At 49.4% G+C, this 22,746-nt stretch overlaps 1 protein-coding gene across 5 annotated transcripts in view; it reads left to right on the forward strand.

Annotated features, from left to right (window-relative positions):
- The window catches only part of LOC100122663 (potassium voltage-gated channel protein Shal), an 84,080-nt gene that overhangs the window by 32,741 nt on the left and 28,593 nt on the right, over positions 1-22,746 (forward strand). For all 5 annotated transcript variants that reach the window (XM_031922076.1, XM_001606223.5, XM_016987604.2 and 2 more), the window contains exons 2-3: positions 4,313-4,475; positions 20,554-20,742. In XM_031922076.1, coding sequence (XP_031777936.1) covers positions 4,313-4,475; positions 20,554-20,742 — 352 coding nt within the window. The remainder of the gene's footprint in view (positions 1-4,312; positions 4,476-20,553; positions 20,743-22,746) is intronic.

The following is a 22,746-nucleotide window of genomic DNA, read 5'->3' on the forward strand; positions in this document are numbered from 1 at the left end:
GGAATGTTCGTCGCGTGGCCCTCTGTGGAATTAAATTATCCGAGTTTCAATTTGCAAATGCGTCTGCGCTGTATCGAGCTAATTTCGATGCGTCAAAGAACGTCGTCGCGGGGAGAACGGAAATTTATTCGAAAAAAAAGTAACCGCGAGTAAACAACAACAACGTCGAGAATTGCATATTCCAAGCTGCGCGAACAAACAAAACGAACCAGCCCCCCTCTCCCTAAAAAAAACACTCTGCCTCGCCGAAAATCGCAGAACTCGCATTTACATCCGGCTCCGCGAGCCTATATCCTGCAAAAAAGCCTCTATTTTTCCACGGCTCGACTTGCCGCCGAAATCGCTGCCGCACTTTCTCTGCGACGGCTAATCCTTTTACCAGCCAATCGACGCGCCGATCGAACCTGTGTGTTTGTATGTGTGTGTGCAGAGCTACGCATCGAAAACAGTCGGCGCGCGTTTAATCAAAGCCGGAGTCGTCGCGGCGCAAATCGAATAATAGAACAATCGGCCACGGTGAATAAAGCGTCGAAAAGTCGGTCAGCGGGTCCTTTTTTTCGAAGCGCCGTCCCGCCTGCCGAAAAGCTCGCGAGCCCCTATTTTCGCGCGTCCGCTAACTCGATTATTGCTCGGCCGTTCGAATCGGTAAATACCGGACGGCTTTTTTGTTGGACAGCGTTTCATGCTGATATATAATACGGACCCTTGACCCGGATGGGCAACAGCAAACTTCGCACCTTGCGCTTTTCAGCCTCTGAATCGCATTGTTCCTATGCTTAAATCACTTAACCGAAATCACGGCTGAACTCTTCATTACCAGCTTTTAGAAGTAAAAAAAAAACCAACAATCAACCTCTAAAGCGTCAGAGAAAGAGATCCTCATCAAACGTGAGAGCGGTGGTATTGTAACCCACGGGTAAAAAGAAAAGAAAAACAATAATTAGAAAAAAAAAGAGTCGATGTGCCGTCAGTTATACGTTGAATTTTCCGCTATTATTGTTGATTTCCTTTTGTTTCCCCCCGCGTTCAATCAGATTCCAGAGTGACTCTCCCCCCCTCCCCCTCCCTCTCGGGCAGCCGCATGCCAATTATCGCATTTTTCAATTAATGTCGGGGCAGACGTGCGTTGCCTGCAGCCGTGAAACAATATATACATCGCGCAATATACTTTTTCATCGATTTTCTTCCTCTTTCTCTCTATCCCGACAATGTGTTCTTTTTCTAGGGCTATACATACCGTTTCGCGCTCGAGTATTACTCCACTCGAAGCTGCGCGATTATACTTTCAATATTATACCGGGAAGGCCGTTTCAACTTTCAGAGCACTTTCGCGCGCGCGCGCGCTGCGAAATGAGGAGTGATTATTCAAAAATGCTGATCCCGAAGGCGAAATTACAAGTTTTATTATATTCGCGCGAAATATTCAGCGGGACAAAGAAAAGTCCATAAATATTCCGGGCTGCGAAGGGTGGAGTAGAGGGAGAAGGCGTGGAAAGAAACGGCGCGCAGTAAATCATTCAGTCGAGGGAAAATATTCCTGGACATCTGCTATACGTGTGTTTCTCTTTTCCCTCAACACGCGCATGTATACCCGACGGTCATTTTTACACGGACGTCGTCGGCGACAACGACGCTTTTATCGGCCATCAAAATTCTCGAGACTAGCGCTGTCCTGCTGTTTGCCCCGTGCTTCGACGTCTTGCGCGTCATTTGTTTTCTTTCGCCACTGTGCATTCACGCGCGTCTCTCTCTCTCTCTCTCTCTCGCAAAGTATATATATTCCGATGTTATAAAGTTCAACTGACAGATACGGTCGGCAAAGGAGACTTTTATGGGTACAGATATTAGGAAAAAACAAACATAATTTCTTCGTCCTTATCGCCCGAGAGAAAATCCAGCGTATATAGATTAGGCGTCCGGTGGAAATCCCCGTCATCGCGTACGAAGATCAAGACAGTGCCGTGATGCTCTCGATTATTCTCCGGTCCGCACCTCACTTTCCTTATGCTCCTTCTCGCCCCCTGTTTCGTCTGTCTTCTCTCCCTTGAAATATGTCACGCGCGCTCTGTGTCAAGAGAGGAAACCGGAACAAATGGATGCGTGCGGGTTTTTTGTTGACGTTTGGAAAACTTGGACAATCGGCAACAGTTTTTGTGAAAACTAGACGCTTTTCAATTTCAACCTCCCGATCGATCCTCCCCCGTCAACAGTCGCAAGCATACATTGAAAAGAACGCACCGCAATGCCCCGGGAAAACTTGGCCCATCCATCCGCAGGCTCGAGGTATCGAAGCCAGAGAGAGAGAGAGAGAGAGAGAGAGAGAGAGAGAGAGAGAGAGAGAGAACGCAGGAAGAATGATGATGCCGATCTCCAACGTAATTACTTTGGCCTCTTCTCGAAATCTCCCTCTCCCTCCCCCCCTCTCTCTCTCTCTCTTTCCATCCAAGACTGCGCGATTTGTCCTACTTCGCGAGCTCAAAGGGTATAACGAGGTATATAGCGCAGTCGCGAAAGATTGCCGGCGTGATCAATCAATCCCGGCTCTCTCTCTCTCTCTCTCGCGCGCGCGCGCGCGAGTAGCGGCGTCTATTGTACGGGCGGAGCTGCTGCCCGTGTGTTTGTGTGCGGAGGCTGCTGCAGTGACTAAGGCGAATTAACGAGCTACTCGACTGACGTTGATGCGACTGGCGCTCTGGTTAGAGTGCGGTTGGGATTTGTTTTATCGCGTTGCTTTCGCATTTTTGGGAGAGTGCAGTAAAAACTTTATTTTCGGCCTGATGCCGAGTTCCGAGCCTTTGATGTTTGCTTGAAAAGACGTATGATTTTTGTATTGGCTTTGCGGTACAAGAGGACAATGTCCTTGGAGAATTATTCTAGAACTGAAATCGTTGTGATATACTCGTTTGCGAAAAACTCGTCCCACAAGCTCACTGCACACTGCACACACCCATCTAAACTGCAAAGCCCTCGGACATACGTCCCTGCCCAACTTTATTAAGGAGCTTATCGAGATCTTCGTATACGCCGACGCTTGCACGAGTGCTTTCTACGCGGAAGTACTCTCCGCCGTTATATAGGGGTACTCGTCGCCGTAAACTCGAACGAGTGCAAACTGGGCTACATCGAGTTGCGCAGGTGGTCCGCTCGCGCCTTTTATTGCCGACCGTCAGGAAATTATACGTCCGAGGCGAGTTTTCGCGAGAAGCTCTCTCGATTTCCATGCACAAATTGAATTTCCGTCGCTTCGCTGCATACTCTCTTCCGAACATTATATACCTTTGATTAATTTTTCATCGAGATTCCTGCGTGTGACGTAGTCGCAGAGGCGGACCGAATCAGCGGCGATTAATCCGGTCTTCGTCCCGACAGTTTGTTATGGCCGTCACACGCGAGAGACGTTGAATTTTAATACCGCCATCCATATTTCATACCTAATGCGACCTGCGGCTTATATGTTACTCTGTGCTCGGCTTTTCCGCTCTGCGGAAATAATGTCGAGCCGCGCGCGGTTTTATTTTGCGGATATAGTCTTGGCCGCTATATTGTTTTATGAAAATAAACGGGGGTATAGGTGCAGTACGTTCGCTCCGTGACGCGAATTCGAGAGTGGGTTTTTTAATCGAAGGAAAAATTCATCTCGAATGAGAGCCGACGCTCGCGAGTCTATAATAAGACGCGACGTCACGACGACCAGCTTGGAACAGTTAATTAATAAGCATAGCGGGTATTAATGTCAAGGTGAGCCGACAGCCCGATGTGTGTATGCAAAAAGCGCGTTTGTCCCGCGGCGTCGTCGCTGAAAATTTCATTCCTCGAAAATACGCTTCGCGACTCTTGTTACTTCCTCTTTTTTTATCTGCGCCGCTGCTACCGGCAGTATGTCACGCAACAATTCTGAAAACTTGTATTAAATTCAATTGCGCTTAGACGACACAGAGGAAAGAGAGTAAGAGAGGAGCAGCGCACACGAAACCTTTTAAAATATTTGCCGGGCTTCGCTCGTATTTATAACATTTTGCTCGCGATTGCCGCAGCGAAATGCCGCCGCACATTTATTGGCTAACCTTTCAACCTCACCCAGAATAGGATATCATTCGACCCAATTTTTTCATTCCTCGCAAATTCTTTTTTATCCCCGGCGCGCTGCGCCAGTAGCTTGTTACCGGCAATTTGAAATTTTAATTCGCCCCCGATGATGATAATCCCTTCGATCACGAAACCCTTATACCCCACACACGACCCACATCTATATCCATACAGGTGGATAATAAAAAGAAGCTTCGAGGACTAATCTCTGGCCGTGTTTTCACAGATACGGCGACATGGTACCGGAGACAATAGCCGGCAAAATAGTCGGCGGCGTGTGCTCGCTCAGCGGTGTGCTCGTGATAGCTCTGCCCGTGCCCGTCATCGTCAGCAACTTCAGCCGAATTTATCACCAGAATCAGCGAGCCGACAAGAGGAAAGCGCAGAGGGTGAGTTTTCCCGATCTTTCTCTTACCTACTTACTAACACACGTGCCCGCGCCTTTTTTTACGTTTCTCTCGTGAGAAATGGTTTTTTTTCCTACATATAGGGGCACCGAATTCGCGTGTTATTTGAGCGATGGACGCGGATGTACTGGTGATTGTTGTTAATGGATCGGGAGAATATTAATTCAAGGGGGGTGGTATCTTTTTTTCCCGGTGTTTTATGCAAATCGGACGTCGGGAAAGACCGACGTTCGCTTGATTTACGACGGGGCTGAAGTACGAGCGCTAGTTTGGTGGTCCGCCGCCAGGTGACGAGGGGACCACGCGACAAATCTCGCGAGCTAAGTGGGACCTAGCGGATATACGACACTTCGATGGCTCGAGTGAACAGCATTATACCCCTCGAGCTCATAACGTCAGGTTTTATCGCGTCTCGTAAAAACAAGCAAGAGAAAGTGAATTTTCAACGCGCGCGCGCGGAGCAACTTCATAAAAATTCCTCGCTATTTACTCGAACGAATGCGTTCGAGCGCGCGCTCGGTATGTGGAATCGTCGACGGGGGGCTATGCATAAATCCATAGCCAAACAGAGAGAAAGAGAGAGAGAGAGAGAGAGAGAGAGAGCGTCCGACGGAGCTTCGATTTGTCACACAAATTTGTCTGCTGAATTTTTCACGCAATTTCACCACTATCAGATGCACGAGACGTATGTACGGCCGCGGGGTCGCCGAGGACGGGAGGAGAAAAAAAGAGAGAGAAGAAAGTGGATCGCACGCGCATTAGCGTGTCGAGCGATGTCGAGTCACGAGCGATAACACGAGTCTACGGCGCGTCTGTCTCTCCCTTCTCTCCCCTGTGTGTTGTAGAAAGGGATGATCGTTTATTCGGTTGAATAAGTAACGCGCTGATAGACACAATAAAATATTGTCGGGCCGGGACTAGTCGATTACGCGGATCCGCCGTTAAAAATTCAACTGAAATATTCGGGATACAGCTGCGCGGAATTCGCGAGTCGAAATTTATCGTTCGCTCGGAGCGTCCTGCGTTTATACGGAGGCTAAGTTTACACGTAAAGATAATAATAAAACGAACGACGGACGACGGGAGCACGTAGTTTCGCAGAGCCGCGCACGGCACACCGAATAGTTGACCGCACACAGTTGCGGACGCACAAAGTTGAAAGAGAGAGGGGCAGAGATGAGACGGAGGAATCAAATAGTCACGTCTCGGCAAGACACGAAGCGTTATTTGTCCGGCGCTCAAAGCTACGGTAATTCGAGGTTATGTGCTCTCGTTAAATCTGGCCTTCAGCGCTCTGTGTGTGCGGTGTGGCTAGCCTCCCTCAAAGTTTTGAATTATCGCACCCAGGGGGCGTGGCTGCCCAAGATGAATTCTTTATAGCGTTGAATTTTCGCGCACTCTATCATTAAGCCCCCCTCCCTATTCCATCTCCGGTCACGTGAGCACAACAAAGCGAAGCCCACGTGAATTACGGCGTGGATCCGTGCAGTCCATTTCCCGGGATCCGCGCAGATGGAACGCAATTTGTTCGGAATTAAAAGTTCAGCCGTGAAAAGTGAGGTTAGGACACGATAGAGCTCATCGGCTGATGGACCGACTGTACATACGCTAAATAAGAAACGATAAATCCCGACAAAAGCATGCATCCGAGCCACACACACACACACACACACAACAGCACTCGGCTTAATTGGCACCCGCGTCGATACGGGCCTCGCGAGCGGCATTAACCTTTCGAAGCCGCGCACGATCGAGAGAGAAACGCGAGCCGCGATGAAGGAAATCGCGGCGCGTCTTTCATGAAAAGCCTCCGAGAGAGAGAGAGAGAGAGAGAGAGAGAGAGAGAGAGGAGCGTATATACATAGGCGTCTTGTGCAAGCGTGATTTACGAGCCACCTCGTGCTTGCAGAGAGGGACGGAAAAGGAACGCGCGAGCGGGTCGATGCTGCGCGCGGGGCGCACGCGCGCCGCGAGGGAAACAACCTTATATGCGCTCTTTCGTTTCTTCTGCTAGTAGCTTTTCGGCTGCTGCTGTTGCTTGTTGAGTCTCTGGGTAATTTGTTTTTTTTTCTCTCTCGCTCTTTCTCTCCGGGATTTTTCCCGGAACGTTTCCTTGCACAAAGCGCGATTCTCAAAGCGCGGCTTTGAAAAACTCCACGAGTATGCATACCCTCTTCTGCTGGTAGAGTTTTTGTTTCGGAATTCGTTCTGCGAAGCGGTGCAAATTACTGCGCTGTTCAGCGCGTTCTATTTTCGGAGCGATTATTGAGTGAGCAAAGTTGCGGGATAAAAAATGATCGCGCCGGTTCGAAGACGCCGGAGTCTGCGCGGTGGCGGCGTCCTTTATTATTCCCGTCTTCTCTAATCCCTCCCCTCCCCCCCCCCCACCAACTTACCGCAGCGCAGCTTGTCACAGTCGCATTTGTCCGTCAGTCTCGTCTGCTCGTTTCATTTGTCTTCTTAGTCTCTTTGCATAGAGGGCGCTGCTACTGCTGCAGGTGCAGGGCGCTTTGGAAAGGATGTATACGTCTTTCTCTATCTCTCCTTTTCCCGCGTAAGCTCTCTCGTGAATTGCACGACTGTGGGTCAGGCTTGTAAATGTCTCCGACGCAGCGGAGATTGACGTTTCGCCTTTATAGGTTAGCTCGTATAAGCTCTCTCTCTCTCTCTCTCTCTCTCTCTCTCTCTATCTCTCTCTCTCTCTCTCTCTCTATCTCTCTCTCTCTCTCTCTCTCTATCTCTCTCTCTCTCTCTCTCTCTCTCTCTCTCTCTCTCTCTCTCTCTCTCTCTTTCTCGAGAGTTCTGGCGCGACCTTTGCGCTGCTTTCGAGCATGTCGTTCGCCGCTTTCTTTGTCTGCTTTTATGTGCGCCCGAGACTGAAGCGCCTATCTGCGCGCCCTTTTACAACGTTTACAGGCCAGATATACACGCGCCGAAGGGAAGCTGGCTCTGTCGCTTGGGCCTCTTCTGCAGTCTTTATCGTCTTCGTCGAGGGGGTTTTGTTTCCCCAATTATTTTTGTCTTCGTTTGACATCCCTATTCCGCGTCTTGCCGTATACGGCTGTTACTACTGAATACAATTTGACCAGCCATCTTTGCGTTTACACCGCAGATTCTCATCAGTCATCGATACGAAAGCCTCGTTCGACTCTCGATTACTCGGCGGCGGCTCGCCGCGCTGCGTATCAATAAGCCTATAGCTCTTGTGTATAGCTACTGTAAACCAGCATTAGCAGACCGCCGCGCTAATGGCACAGCGAATAAACAGCCTTACATATGTGATGCGAAGGTGTACGCGGGCTGATATTGCGCTGCAAACATATCCGTATAGGTAACGCATGCGCGAAGGATTTCTCGCATATAGGCTCACACATGGCGCGTGTAACTCGCAGGAGGGCGAGTCGGAAGCGAACGATCAGGGAATAGGTCAAGGGAAGGCGGAATGAGAAAAAAAGGGCGACAGATAAACGCTCCGCCGCGCGCTACAGTATAGGGGAGAGAAAGTGGTACGGCTACACACACACACACACGCGCGCGCGCGCGCGCACACACACACGTATACAGTCGAGTCTGTCTCGCGGCGATAACGTTTTTACGAGCGCTCGCGCCAATTTTTGATATTTGGCTTACCCGCAATAATTTTGATGAATGGCCGCCTTTGGTTTATCGTCTCGGCGCGCTCTCTCAGCGACGAAAAAAGAAGCGGAAGGGGAGCTTTTATCTCGTTCGCCCGACACGCGCGTATACTTAGTATCGTGGAAACTGTTTTTCGCGTGAATCGCGGTGCAGGCGGCGGTCGTTAAAAGTGTAGGTATGTGTAAACAGCAACCGATGTCAGAAGGCTTTATAATACGCCTGTGTTTATCGCGCCGACTGGACACTCCATTCACAGAGGGAGAGAGAATGTTTTTCTCTTTTTTTTGTAAGAGTGCGGTCTCGAATTATTATTTAGAGCGGAAAGAAAAATCTCGCTGGCATTTTTGAATCTCCCGCGCTAGATCTCGGCGGGGGAATCCCCCGATTCGTTGCTTTCCCCCACCTCGGCTCTCCTATAGAATCGAATTCAAAGCTAGAGAGCCCCTCGATACATAATTTCCCCTCCGCGATCTAATATTAATTTGCAATCTCGACGTTTACTCGCGCGCACGCTTGGCGCGCAATAATTCACCGCGGCTCCGTTTATTTTCCGTTGTCGAACTGCGGTGCGATGGCGCTGCTGTAGCTATATAGCCGCTAGCCTTCTTCGACCAATTAATGGCGGAGGGGGTCGACGCCGATGAGTTTACGCATTATTTGCTTGCTCGGCGCGCTCGTTTATACACACGCGGCGGTGCGGCTGCGGTGGCATCACTCGTAAATTTTCGCCTGACGCGCGATGCTTCTTTTAATGATTCAGCGACGCCTCTCTCTCTCTCCCTCTCTCTTTCTCTGCTGGGATGAGATACTGCGCGACGCGCAGAGGCTCTTTTAATTACTTTAGCGCGCCCTCGGCCGTTCGGCGGTATGCTTTCTTTTTTTGTGGGTCGACTCTCCTCTTTTCTCTCTCTTGCCGCGCGTTTGTTAATTTCCGGGAAGCTGGAGATTGGTTCGACGGTGTGCGGCTGAATAGGAGGTGCGCGCGTACTCCGACTGCGGGAGAGATTGGGCTTCGCGAGGCTGATTTTTGTTGACTAGTGTCGTTTCTAATTTGATTGAGTTTTTCTGCTGTTTGTTGCGGAACGATACAGGCACAACACCCCATCAGTTTAAATCGAACAATGCGCTAAACTCCGCGAACTCGATCCAATTGTGAGAACGCACACGAGCGGCCTTTCAACTCGGCTACCGTCAAACATAACCTAGAAAAGCAGACAACAAGCGTGCGGCGAGCATTCGTCATTAGAGCTTCCTTTGAGCTAGCGAGAGAGAGAGAGAGAGAGAGAGAGAGAGAGAGAGAGAGAGAGAGAGAGAGAGAGAAGCGACTCGTTAAAAGTGGCACTTGTGTCAATCTTCAGAGGACCCGCTTTATTTTTCGCACAAAACCTCGGCAAAGCAAGTGAACCATTTTCTCCTTCCGACAAAGTCGATTCGCCGGCGACTGTGTGCATCAGTCCCTCGACAAAGTGGATTATACCATCGTCTCTCATCCGCACGTTATTGTAAAGCCTCGCGAGAGGGAGAGACAAAGACAAAAGCTCAGCACTCGAATCGGCGAAATGTACGCGACTAACCGCGAAGAAGAAGCAGCAGCGGCGGCGGCAGCTTTTTTCGAGCACAAAGGCAAGGCGGGAAAGAGCGAAATTAAAAATGCCGCTTGACGCAAAGTGCTTCGTTAGATATCGCGCCGGAGGGGATTCAAAGGGCGACGAAGCTTCTTCTTCCTCCTCTTTTTTTCTGAAGTGATCGCGACGAAGAAAAGTGCAGCGCCGGGGACGAGCTGTAAACATCTCGCGAGAGAGCGAGAGAGAGAGAGAGAGAGAGAGAGAGAGAGAGGTGACGCGCTCTTTTTTCTGCGGTGTGTAAGTTACACGCGGAGGCGCGTCAAACGGACTTCGTTTGAGCGGCGAGAGCTTCCGGGTGAAGGTCGTGGAGTTTTCAGGGAAATCTGGGTCGAGAGCCATTCATTCAGCGGCCGGGGATTTCGAGTTTTTTTGGAAGTGTCTATTAGCCGCCGTAACCGTTGGAGAAAAGTTTTATTTGAAAGCAGCGTTGCAGGAATTTTAATTCCGAGCTTGATAACAAAAGAGCGGGAAGAGACCGCACTCGAACAGAAAAAAAATCGAAATATCGAGGCCCTCGGACAATACGAACACACTCCGCTAATTGACAAGCCGACAAAAGACGCTTTTGCGCACAGTGCTACTGTACTCTCTCTCCGCTAAGGAGCTTTAAGCTCAACACGCTCGGCTAACAAAGAGTTATACACACACTCACTCACCGCTTCGGCCTTTGGTATTTAAAAGGCCGGCCGCGGTTTTGTCCCGCTATATATACTGGAGAGAAACTTTGCCCGCGACGTAATCGCTTTATCGATTACCGAACAGGCCGATTTTCATTAGTTACACTGCGCCCCTGGCTTTTACGGCTCTTCCGCCCGATGAAAAAGCAGCAGCAGCAGCGCCAGAAGTTGGGCTTGGAAAGTTGCGAGGAGCTTTTTTCCCCGAGCGACTTTCCGCTGCCGCTGCTTCCTTTCGCTCGACGAAAGCCGAGAGTAAGTGTCGTCGGGTGCAGTAGTAGTAGTAGTAGTAGTCGTACGGATGTAGGAGGTTTTCGCAGGGTTATTAGAGCGCGCAAGCACGAAGCGTTTAAATGGATCTCGAGCTTTGCTACGTTGGCCTGCTCGAAATGAGAATTTATCGGTCTGAGGATCGTTTGGAGTAAGAGCGAAGTGGGTAAGAAGAGCTTTCAGGGCCGCAGTTTCGTTTATTATTTGTTGAACGCTACCGTTTATCGAGTAGTAAAAGTTCTGTCTTCTACGTAGCGTAAACAAAAAATTTGGAAAAAGCACCACTCGAAATTCCGGCGGCGCAAGCTCGATTAAAGCAGCACCTTTTCATTCGTCGCTGGCATGAAATCCCAGCGTAAATCCACGCGGCTTAACCTCCCTCCCACACACACACACACACACACACACACACACACACACGATCAGCGCGGCGTAACAGGTCGATTTCTGCAGCCTCGTGTAAATGCACTCCCGCGAGATATCGAGCGCAGACGACTTCCTTCCTTCCTTCTTTCTCTGCTGCCGCGCGCTCGTTAAAGTCCCGGCTCGACTCTCGAGTGCGCGCGAGACGCTAATCCCCCGGGAGAAGGATTTCAATCGCTCGATGGAGTGTAGGCTTTGACTTTCGAGCTGTGTGCTTTGTTTTACTGCTCGCTTGTGTACTCGATGCTGCTGCTGTTTGAGTTATTTTCGACGCTTTGACTGGAAAAAATCATCGGGCCGAAGTAAATGGGTCGCGCTTATTAGCTCGCTTTTCAGAGGGAAATGAAAAGTTTCCGCGATTCAATACACAGTGTGTCCGCTGCGCGTCACGACTAATAGACTCTTAAGGAAGCGTCTGTCAAGCGGCGTAAACAAAAGAGAAAATATCTCTCCAAACATCCTCGTCTCGGCAGCGAAAGAGTCAACGACACCGCGAGGCTCTCGATATCAGAGCAGTATAAGACAGAGAAAGACATGGACTGCGGATCGGAGGGAAATAACGATGGACGGACGACAGGCTGTTTATTTGCGATAGGGGCTTATATCGGCTTTATCCATCCGTGACACGCTGCCATTCTTCTTTGGGCAGCGCGAAATTTGCTTTGGAAGCCGGCCAACGCGCGCCTTTCGCGCGTTTCTTCGTTATACGCGCCGTGCGGTATCAGCTGCGCTTCTCCCCCCCCCCCTCTCTCTCTCTTTGCGAGTTAACGGCTAAATCCTCGCTTTACTTTGTCCGCCGTGTATTTTTTCAAGCCGACGCGGGAGGATTTTATTGTCCCGGTGTGGGATTTGACTTTATTGAAGCTTATATTTTTGGAATTAAGGCACGAACGTCGCTTCGAGCAATCAGAAAATTCAAACCAGCCGCCGAAAAGCACGTGTCACACCTCTCAACCCAGATTACACCTCCGCTCGAATCATCATCATCTTTCTAAAAAACATTCTCGGGGTTGAAGCACGAACGAAACGAGGAAAACAGCGGCGGCAACAACAACAACAACACAGCGACTACACGAAAAAGAAGAGAAAAGGGGGGCAAGAGTAGGCCATTGACAGGTGCTCGGCTCGGCTCTCCGCAATTACCCCCGTTAATGCAGCTCGGCCGCTTTATTAAGGTCTCGCCACGTATGCAGCGCGAGAGAGAATGGAACTGGCGGCCGTTTGAATGGACGATTGTTATGCGCGCGCGCGCGAGCGCGAGTTTCGCATTTCCTGACGCGAGAGCGTAGTTTCTATGCGGCCATGTGTGCGCCTGGCTGCGAACTTTTTTCTCGTTGTTGTTCCCGCTTGCTTTTCGAGAGGCGTTTGTGCGCTCCGTCTACACTCTGTCTGAATTTCGAGTTTATTAGGACAGCGATTATTTGTTTAACTTTGAATTTCAATGTCGAAAAGTACGAAAAAACGAGTCTATAAATCAACATCCGACACGCCGAGCGAAAATCTCCTTAAAACCACAATCGATCCTTCTCAGAGCCGAGGCATAACAAACAGCTCGCACCTATCACTTCGCACCTCGGACAGCAGCTCTGTATGATATACATTTACCTCGCGGTGCTTCGCCCGAATGAAAAAAAAGCTCGTACGGCTCGATTGAAAAATATCAGAGAGCGCACGCGAGCTTTCGCGGAAATGGGTTAAGTCCCTCGGCTCGCTCTGATCAAAGAAGCTCTTTGAAGCCACCGCCGCCGAGGTCGTTTTTCGCCAGAGAGCGCGCTAGATCTTTGCGCGGAAATTGCATTAAATTCGGCGTAATTAAGCGATATTTCTGGCAGGCTTTCGTATACATATTGGATCGAGCATTTCGCTATACGACGTGTATACCTCGCGAGGAGAAAGTTCGCTCGACGGTATCGCGCGAGCGAGTGATTAGCTTTGTCGCGCTGGATTTTTCGAGGTTCAGCACACGAGATAAGCAGATTACAAGTTATAATTGAGTTTCTGTCTACTTGAATTTGGATCTCTCGGCGAACAGAGCAGCTCTAATTAATTACACGCGTTATGGATGGCTGGAATTGTTTCGGAAGATTGTTGCTCGCGCGGCGAATTAGAAAGAACAAGCTAGAAACGTCCATCTACCTTACACACGATTTACTAGGCTCGTGGAAAGTCTCTCGCGAATGAACTTGATAAATTCGAGTCGGTGGTACGACTTGCTAGGAGAATTGAATTAACGAGATAGTCGGCTGAAATAGTCCGGGGACATTGCACACGCGAATCTACAAGTTAAATCGTCGTCTTTTCTCATTTGAATATTTCTCTGACTGATGGAGGAGCTCGCGTGCGCGCGCAGGGCTTATGCAGCTGGGTCGCGAATAATTTCGCCGTGTACAACGTGTCTGTGCGTCTCACCTTCGTGGATGTCTCTATACTCCATGCTGAATAAAATGTCGCCGAAACTATATCTAAATTGAAAATCCTGTACCTTCGCTGGGAAACGCGCCTTAATGGATCGCACATTGAATTTTGCAAATTGGAAAGTAATTAGAGCTCGGCTTATGGGGAAAGTTATTTTATTTACGGTACATGGCTATGTAACTCGAATTGTTTGACCCAATTCCGGCATCGTCGCGCGCTCTGAACTCTGCGCAATCGCCGACTTGAATTTACTCAATTTGCCCGGTATCAATTAGTTGACTCAATTAGCTATTTGGTCGAGCCGCTGTAAACAATTCGGTGCACGCACACGCATACCTCTTTCGTTCTAAATATAAACCATCGTAAGGCTTCCCTACTCTTTCCCGCGATCTAAGCGCACTAAAACTCGTCGCACCAGCTCATCATGAACTCCGCACGAAAATTCCAGTCCAGCGTATACATGCACACACGCCTACATATAGCTATAGTTCCCAGCCCGACGCATCGATTAGGCCGGCGAAGCGTCGACGTTAAATGCAGATTGCTGTCAGTGCCGGCGCGTCGACGCGCGTCCAGTGCATCGCATATACTACAATGCGCCGCCCGTATTATCCTCCTCACGAGCATTTTTCATGGAATTTTACTCGAATGATTCTCAATCAGCTGCGAGTAATTCAATACGTCGTGGAAAATTTCTCGGAAGTCAATGTAAGTCGATACGTCAAAGCACACATTACGGCTAAATGCAGATTCGCTGTCATACACACACACACACACACACACACACACACACACAGCGCTGCTGGGGGCCGATATTGCGGCTAATGCAATTTAACCGTCATCCTCGCCATATACATTCACTCTCTTTATCGCGCGAAACTCTAGACGGCGAAAAAGTGTAAATTCATGCAAAGCGCGCGGCGAAATCCACGCCAGTCTTCGTTAGCCGCTTCTGCCTTGTAATTACGCCTTTTCCGGGGAGTTCCCCGTATAGGCTGTGGGCTTGGATATAGACGACTCGCGGATAGAAGTATAATTTGTTATCATAGGCAAAAAATATTCTCGGGAGTAGTTTGCGCGACCCAATTCGACATTCGTTCGATCGCTCTTCTCGTCAAGCGCCGAGTTGATTAAGATTCACTCGATTTACTCGGCTTTCTAACGAGGCGTTTGTCGAGCGCGCGAGCTATAATGAAAGTTATATACTCGAGTATCGACGGGGTTTTGGAGTTATACTTTCAGCCGGTGACTCGTTATGCAAATCGAATTACTGCTCCCGTCAGATAAATCAACCGTACATGCTGATTATGACAGTAATAAAAAGCTAATGATTCATCCGTCCCGCTTTCAACAACAAATTCATCAATCAACTCGAGCCCATCCGCAAACAAATTATCCTCGCAGTAGTGTTAAAATCGATGAAAAGTCCTGGTCGGACAGCCGACAAAACGATTCTCGCCGCGCGCGGGCGACCGGGCGCTTAAGACGCAATTAAACCAGGCGATTGGATTAGAAATTTATTCCCCAGTCGCTAACGCGGTAATTCTCCGTAACGAAAAAAAAAAATCGTTATATTTTTAAGCTCGAACGCGATCCTGATGCCTATAGGCAGTAAATTTTCCGGCAATAAAGCACATCGACGAACCGCGAAATTTCGAGTGTGTCACCCACACACGCAACGGAAGATCATAAGCTATCGCACCCATACACGGCGCGTTCGGCTATTGTTCGGGGTAAAACGCAGTCGTAAAGCGAACGAGATATCCCGATTAATATCGCGAGCGCGCGCACTTTAGCCTCGATTTCAATGGACACAGCTCCGGGCGCGCTACTGGGATTATATCGTCGGCGTGTAAACGCGATTCAGTGAAACGGGACGGGCTTTGGTCAGACGACGAGTCGGGGGCTATATTGAAAAGGACGACACTGGGCAAGTTTTTTCCCCGAGTATAATTCAATTCGTTAGTCTCGTCACGGCAATTTCTCGCTTTTTCTCGGAGAGAGTAGCTGCTTCCTCTCGAGCGATGGAACGACGCCGTCTTGAATAATTCAGGCCGCGATGCAGCTGATGCATCTTTTATGAAATTTCGCTGACGACCAATCGCATTACAAAAAGCCAATGCTGTAGGTCTCATACATTTATTTCTCTCCTCGAAAAATCTCTAAAGGGAGAAAAAATTTTCTCTATCGCGTCGCATGAAATTTAAAGAGCGCACGCCCGATGTAACGGCCGCCGCGGCGTATTGTACGCGTGCACGGCCGAATGAATTATTCAGCGGCGACGTGTATGTGTATGTACGTGCGGCGACGTGAGTTAAGCGGCCCGATGAACTTTGCAGCCGCGATGTAAAAAGTATGTGTGTGTGTCGAGCAGCAGCTGCTGGGGAATTATGGAGCATTTTTTGCGCGAAGGAGCCGCTCGTGAATTGTCAAGTGCGCAATCAGGAGCGGAATGAATGTCAGGCGCAGTTTACATTCGCTGTTTGATTTCCGCCGGCTTTTTTCTTTCTGGATTCGGAATTTTGCGATGGTACAGTGTTCATTGTGATTGATCATTCTCTGATATATAGAAATCAGTCATCCTGCAGTGCTGCAGCCAAATGATTTCGGACATGCATTTATCGGTCGACCCGCAAAGCCTCGTCCCCCTACACGCATCATTACAGGTTCGCATACATGCTCGAACTCTCCAGTGTACCGTCCATAATGCACTATATGCAGAGCGTAGCGTACGAGCATTTATAATACGGGAAATACATCAGCAGTTCGAATCTCGAAACAAGGCAGAGCTTTCACGACACAGACGTCGAAAATCACAGCAGACAACGCCGTTAAATATTTGCGCCTCGAAGCGACGACTGATTGGATTTTTGTGTAACCCGCGCGAACACAAGCCCAAACCCACGTGTAGAATAATGACACAGAAAAAAGTGAGAATTTGCACGATGCCAGCAGCGCCAGCTGTGTAGCAGTAACGATCGTCGCGCGGCAAAAAGTCGTCGGCCCGAGCTGCCGGCTATTCTTGGAGGCGAAACCCTCGACACGACTCTTTCTCCCTCTGTACTTACTGGAGCTTTTGTCGCGACGCGCGAGTTTAACCCCGCAGGGCTGACTCGGCTGCGAAAAATAACGAGAGAGGCCAACTGCAGCTGTCGTGCTGTACTACTACGTGTGTGTGTGTGGGGGAGGGGGGGAGGGGAAACGTCGCGGAGCTGATTCTCCGGCTTTGATAGGGACAGGTGCAAGTCGCGCCTAATTGCTGGGAACGATCGGAAACGCGCGCTCTGAATCATCGTCAGTTCTGGAACGAAATCGATCGAACCACGCGATTTTTCTCTGAGTCAGCCGCGAAATTATCCGCGCGTCTGGGTAAATAATTCGAGAGCAGCAGCTGGTGTACGGCACGCGTCAGAATTGTTTTGAAGTCGCTCTCGCGTATGCCGACTATAAAAATAGGGTTAACGAGCCATTAGGGAGAGAAAAAAGAAAGTTTCTTCCGATCGTGACGCACCGCGCGATTCGACGAAACCGCACTACACGGGATGTAATTATAGTCGCGGCAGTGAAATCAACGCCGGGGAATTTTATTTTTTCACCGAAGAGAAAGTCGTTATATACTATCCCCGTTATCTCGCGTCGGCTCTTTTTTTAAGAAAGCGACCAACAATGGATTCTTCATATCCTTTCTCGGGATTGAAGTTAAAAAAATCGCGATTTACAATTTTACTATATACAAAAAACACCACGACGAGGCCCCGAGGGCGCGAAAATAACGACCCCTTAACGGCTTAATCAGACGGCCGTCATACCCCGCGGATTATAATGCAGGGCGCAGTCGTCACGTCACGTATAATTGCGCCGGCTTAAAAGCAGCGGAAGATTCGCCGGAAGCGCGTTTAAAACCAGCGAGCGCCGAAAATTAATACTGCGCGAGCTAACGCATCGAGTGCGAAACTCTGTTGATGCATTCTCTTTACGAGCGTAGCTCTCCCTCTGGCGAGTGGGTTTTCTAATTTTCTAATTTGTTCCCCTTTCTCCTCTCCTACATTAAAGTTTACTTAGCAACGAGAAATTTTTCCTGAACAAGCTCGACCAACCTGACCTTTCCGCGCATTTACGCGTACATTGATAAGCTCTCAAAGCTCGCCCATCCGCGGCAACAGACTGTACAAGCAGCGGGCCATCACAGAATCATCAGCGCCTGTATGACGCATGAATTATCATGCATCGAGACGTGCACTAGCTTCTCTCTCTCTCTCTCTCTCTCTCTCTCTCTCTCTCTCTCTCTCTCTCTCTCTCTCTCTCTCTCTCTCTCTCTCTCTCTCTCTCTCTCTCTCTGATGCCTAAGGACGCGTAGCCGCCGTTAATTAGTCTAATGTAATTAGCATAGCTGCAGCGCGTGTGTGTCTGTGTGTGTGCGTGTGATAGAGGCTCTACTCCTCTTACGGGGGAGACGATACGCTGCACTCGAGCGATTGACCGGAAAATTGAGTGGCAAATTGCGCGTGTGGCCAATTACTCGAGCTCGTGCGCGCTCCTTGTGTGTATTATCATGGGAGAGGATGATCTTCAGCGGTGAAAAGGAAAAATTGATACCGAAGCCGCTTAAAGTTGCATGGCAGAGCAGCTTCTGACGTCGAAAAAGAAAAATTAGAAAGGAAGGAGAAAGCTCTGCATATGATATCGCGCCTCGCGTATACGCGATTCCTCCATCCGGCCCTGAATATTTCACATAGGAATAAAGAATGCAGTCGTCGAGAGCAGCGCCGGCAGCGTCGAATTTAATAACGCAATACGTAAGTGATCCCTCGGAAGTGTAATCTCCAAGTGCACGTATCGAGGGCTCGACTGAGGCAACTTTGTCTTTGCTTCTCTATACGTGTCCTTCCCTCTTGTATATACCTCGTGTGTGCAGAGCAACCGGTGCGTCATCGAGCTGATGATTTTACGTTTAATTAAACTCCGTATTCAGGATAGGAGGTAGTCAAGAATCGAAAAAAACGGCGCGTAAAACTAAACCGAGAAGCAGTAAACGGTATCGAAAACAGCTCCAATTATTTTCGCAAGCCGCCGCAGCAGCAGCGTCGCCGTATTCAAATGAAGCGCGCAGTAACCGACACACGAGCTCTTATAGCGTCGCCCGTTAAATTAGCCGCACGACGAGCGGCGAGCTTTTTCGTTTACGGTCTCCGAAATTCGCCGTCGCGCTCGTTTTCCCTTTAGATGCTCGTTGATAAGGTCGTTTCGCTCGAGAGATGAATTGTTTTAAAAGCGGGAAAATTAGTTCCACCATTGTCGGCTCCGATTATTCTTTCACCCAATATATAGCGACATAGCTCGAGAGCTTTAATCAACGAAGCATTTCCAAGTCCATATACATCCAGCAAAAATCTCTCGAATCTGCCTGGCAAATACACACACTAGTCCAAACAAACACTCACACTCGTTCCACATCTCTCCCTCTGCGCAGCTCGCTCCATCCTGCAACACACTCGACCCAAAAAGCAGCCAAGATTTCGCTGCTGCAGCAGCAGCAGTAGCAGCCAATTCACTCTTGCTTGCTCGCGATGCTCGTAAAACGCGAGGCTGCTGCTCTGTAGCTTCTCCAGAGCTGCTCGATCGACGACGGCGCTCGTAAAGAGCTGCCGATTATGAGCCGGATCGTAAATGCATAGCCGGATATGCGGGGGTGTATGCACGTAGACACTTGTTTACGTGACGCACGACCAGTCGGGCCCTGTGGTTTTTCCCGATAACCGCGAGGTAATGACATGCGCGCTGCTTCCTTTTGCATATACCGGGGATGTATAGCTTCCAAAATGAGTAGAGGCGAGGCATAAATACATGCGCCTGAGCCGTCGTTCTCTCGATATGACGTCTGAAGTGGGGAAAGAAAAAATCTACACATAAAGTTATAGGGTAATTCGATTGTCGGCCGCGATGAACATCCCTATAGGTATACCACACTCTGTGCGTGCGTATGCGAAAGCCGTGCACATATAGGATCGAAGCGCGCGCCCGGAAAAAAGCAGGTTAACGAGTCATTAAAAAGTCGGAGCGAAGGACGTCCGCCGTATGGATCAAGATTGATGAGATAACGCAGCGCAGACCTTCGCACATAACATTATCAAAAAAGCGCGTCGGAAATAAAAGGGCCGTTTCGAAAAAGAAAAACCAACGATGACGTGCGCCGCGCACTCGCAATTTCCAGTCAAAGTAAGAGAGGTGCGCGCTTAATTGCCAGAGAGCGAAAAATTCCGCGTTCGCTCTGGTCATTACGCTAAACTGCGCTCGCGCGCGTCGGCCTTTCATCGGAGCTATTCCCAGCCTACCCTCCGCCGAGATGGCCATATATCGACGAGAGCAGCTTTTTTTAGACGAAAAATCGGACGCCCGGCGCTTTTAGCGCAATTTTCGAGCTCTGGAAGCTTCTCTTTCTCTCTCATTCGATGGAATTAATTCCGTTTTCGAATGTTTATCGCCACGACCGTGTGTTGTGTGTTTGTCAGCGAACGTTGCGGCTGTAATTAAATTGATACGGTGCGGCGTAAAGATTATTATACGCTAGCAGCAGCTACCGCGCCGTTAATATTCATGGAGCCTAAACCCGATCCGTATATTCGTTACAGATATTATACCCACACACGAGGGTAAACAACAGACGGCACAATGCGCGGACTAGATCGATTTCCTTTTTTATACAAACATTCAATATTATCAATGCGCGAGAATTCGATGGAGTCAGGTAACACACGCGATCAAAGCAGCATAAGTTCCGCTCGATGATCATACACCGCATAGTGATTTCGCTCCGACTGAGGAACTTGTCGCGTGTGATCTCGTCTGCGGAGCTTCGCAAGGAGCCTCTGCGGATTACGACGCGCGAGATTACTCTGTCCGAGCTGTATGTGTGTGTGTGTGTGTGTGGATTGAATTCGATTGAAACTGTATCCATGATTCTCCGCTGCCCACTAGATTATGCAATGATAATAACGAGTCGTGTGTCTCTGTTTGCAGAAAGCAAGACTGGCGCGAATAAGGATCGCGAAGGCGTCGAGCGGGGCGGCGTTCGTGAGCAAGAAGAAAGCTGCCGAGGCTCGTCTGGCTGCTCAGGAGAGCGGCCTGGAAACGGACGAGAACTACAGGCAGGAGGACATTTTCGAGCTGCAGCATCATCACTTGCTGAGATGCCTCGAGAAGACAACGGTGAGTACTTATGCTCCTTCTATGCTATACATTGATTTCTGTGAAAATAAATCCAGAGTATCCAAACAAGACCCTGATTAAATTACCTTCAAAGCCGCACACGGCAAATTGATTAATCGCCCGCTAATTCACTCGAAAGCTACACCGGCAACTCGAGTAAATTACGTCGAGAATTCGCGCGCACGAAACATTAAACACACAGACGTACTGTGTAGTTTATCGGGGTCAGGCCGGAAATTGCAGCAGAATTCGCGAATTTTCAAGGTCGCCGATTCCGAGCTGCAGAAGTGTCCGCGATGTTTTATTCCCAGATTCCTTGGAACAACCGATGCAACGACGACGACTTCTCGAACTTTCCCCCGATCAATGCGGCTCGAGTTAGGCCCTCGCTATAATCGGTCTCCGCCGCCTCTCGAATCGATATTCAATCTCTGTAGTATGAAGCTCCTCGTCGCTGCAGCAGCAGCTGTTTCTCTTTCTCTCGATGACCGAAGGACATCGAATCCGAGCCTAAACAAACCGCTACTCTTTCGGCATATCCGTGAAAATACTACTCGCTTAGTGCGCTTTGTCTCTCGCTTTTCGTATCTGCTTACCCGCGTATTTTCTTCCCCCTTATCGATTTCACGCTGTACACATATACTCGACCGCGAGAGATCTTACATCGACGGCGAAGAACTTCGCTCGACTATATGCCCTTGGACGAATTCAAATTCTCCGTGGAAACTCGCTCCGGGCTCAACATCCAGCCCATTAAGATGGTACAGCGTTACACGCCTACCAATTCCTCCTGGCGGTTCGTCCCTTCTCTCGTCCCGGCCTCATTACAAACTAATTCGAACGAGAGGGGAATGTTCTCTCTCCGCATCGGTCGTCGACGGATTGTTTGCGAGATATGACGACTGAATCCGCAAGAGGTTATTATATGTCGCTCGCTCTCTGCACTGGCGCCATTATCATCGCGGACTTTACGAGGGATCGTATAAGGAGAGAATTTCGGGGGGACGATGATAGCTCCGAGTGATGGCTCTATTAGCCGAGTAGTGCGTTGTCGGGTTAACCGCCGTCTAATTGCCCCGGCGCGAGTTTGATCAGTGGTGCGCGCGATACTTTCGGAATTTCGTTGCTGATGACGAAGTAATCGAGCCGTGATATATCCCTCACTTTCTACGATTCAAAGATGCGCTGCTAGTGCCTCTGGACTCGCTTGCTAAAAGCTGAGAAATTAGAACGTCTTCCGTAGTCGACGACCCGAAATTCTCAGCTCGACAGCCTCTTATACCTTTCCCCGTCGAGCATCGCACAATCGCGTTCTGATGTATATAGCTGCTCTTCGCATTCATCACTCGCTGGGACGGCGTTTACAAAAACCTTCGAGTCTCAAGTACTTACAGTCGAGTAGTAGCTCGTTCATCACAATCGGATCCTGTCGGCATCGTCGCTTCGATCTTCGGCGTTTTTACGGATGAGCCGACTTTTGTTTCCCGCCGTCGTTGCTCAGACACACACAGACACAGGCTTTGTTCCCACCGCGATGAAAGAGTCATTCCTTTCGAAAGCTCGAATTTACCCTTCGAGACCGACTGTAGCTCGTCTAAATTTAGCTTATTTGCACGCCGGTGCGTACACACATCCTGTGCGCGGCGCGCTTGTTTGTGCATCCTTCGAAAACTCGCTGACCTTAACTCGAGGATCAAGTGGCTGATCGGCTTTGGCCTGATTGGACGCCGCTGGTGGTCTTTGATTGGAAGCTAGACTCTGCTTTTGTCGTGCACATTCTGTGTACTCGCTACGTTGAGTTTAATTTTAGAAACTTTGTCGCAAAAATCGAGAGCTTTTTTCGGGCCAATTTCAGTGTAAAACGAGATGAGCCCCGCACGCGCGCGCACTGACCCACTAATTTACTGGTGCAGAGCAGCGGTCAACTGTCGCTGCTTGCGCAACTCCATTATGCACGAATTACCGCGCGTCCCCTCTCGTCTTTCCGAATATGTGTTCACTGAA

The sequence above is a fragment of the Nasonia vitripennis genome, chromosome 1 (genome assembly GCF_009193385.2).
Source record: "Nasonia vitripennis strain AsymCx chromosome 1, Nvit_psr_1.1, whole genome shotgun sequence".
Classification (NCBI taxonomy): Eukaryota; Metazoa; Arthropoda; class Insecta; order Hymenoptera; family Pteromalidae; genus Nasonia; species Nasonia vitripennis.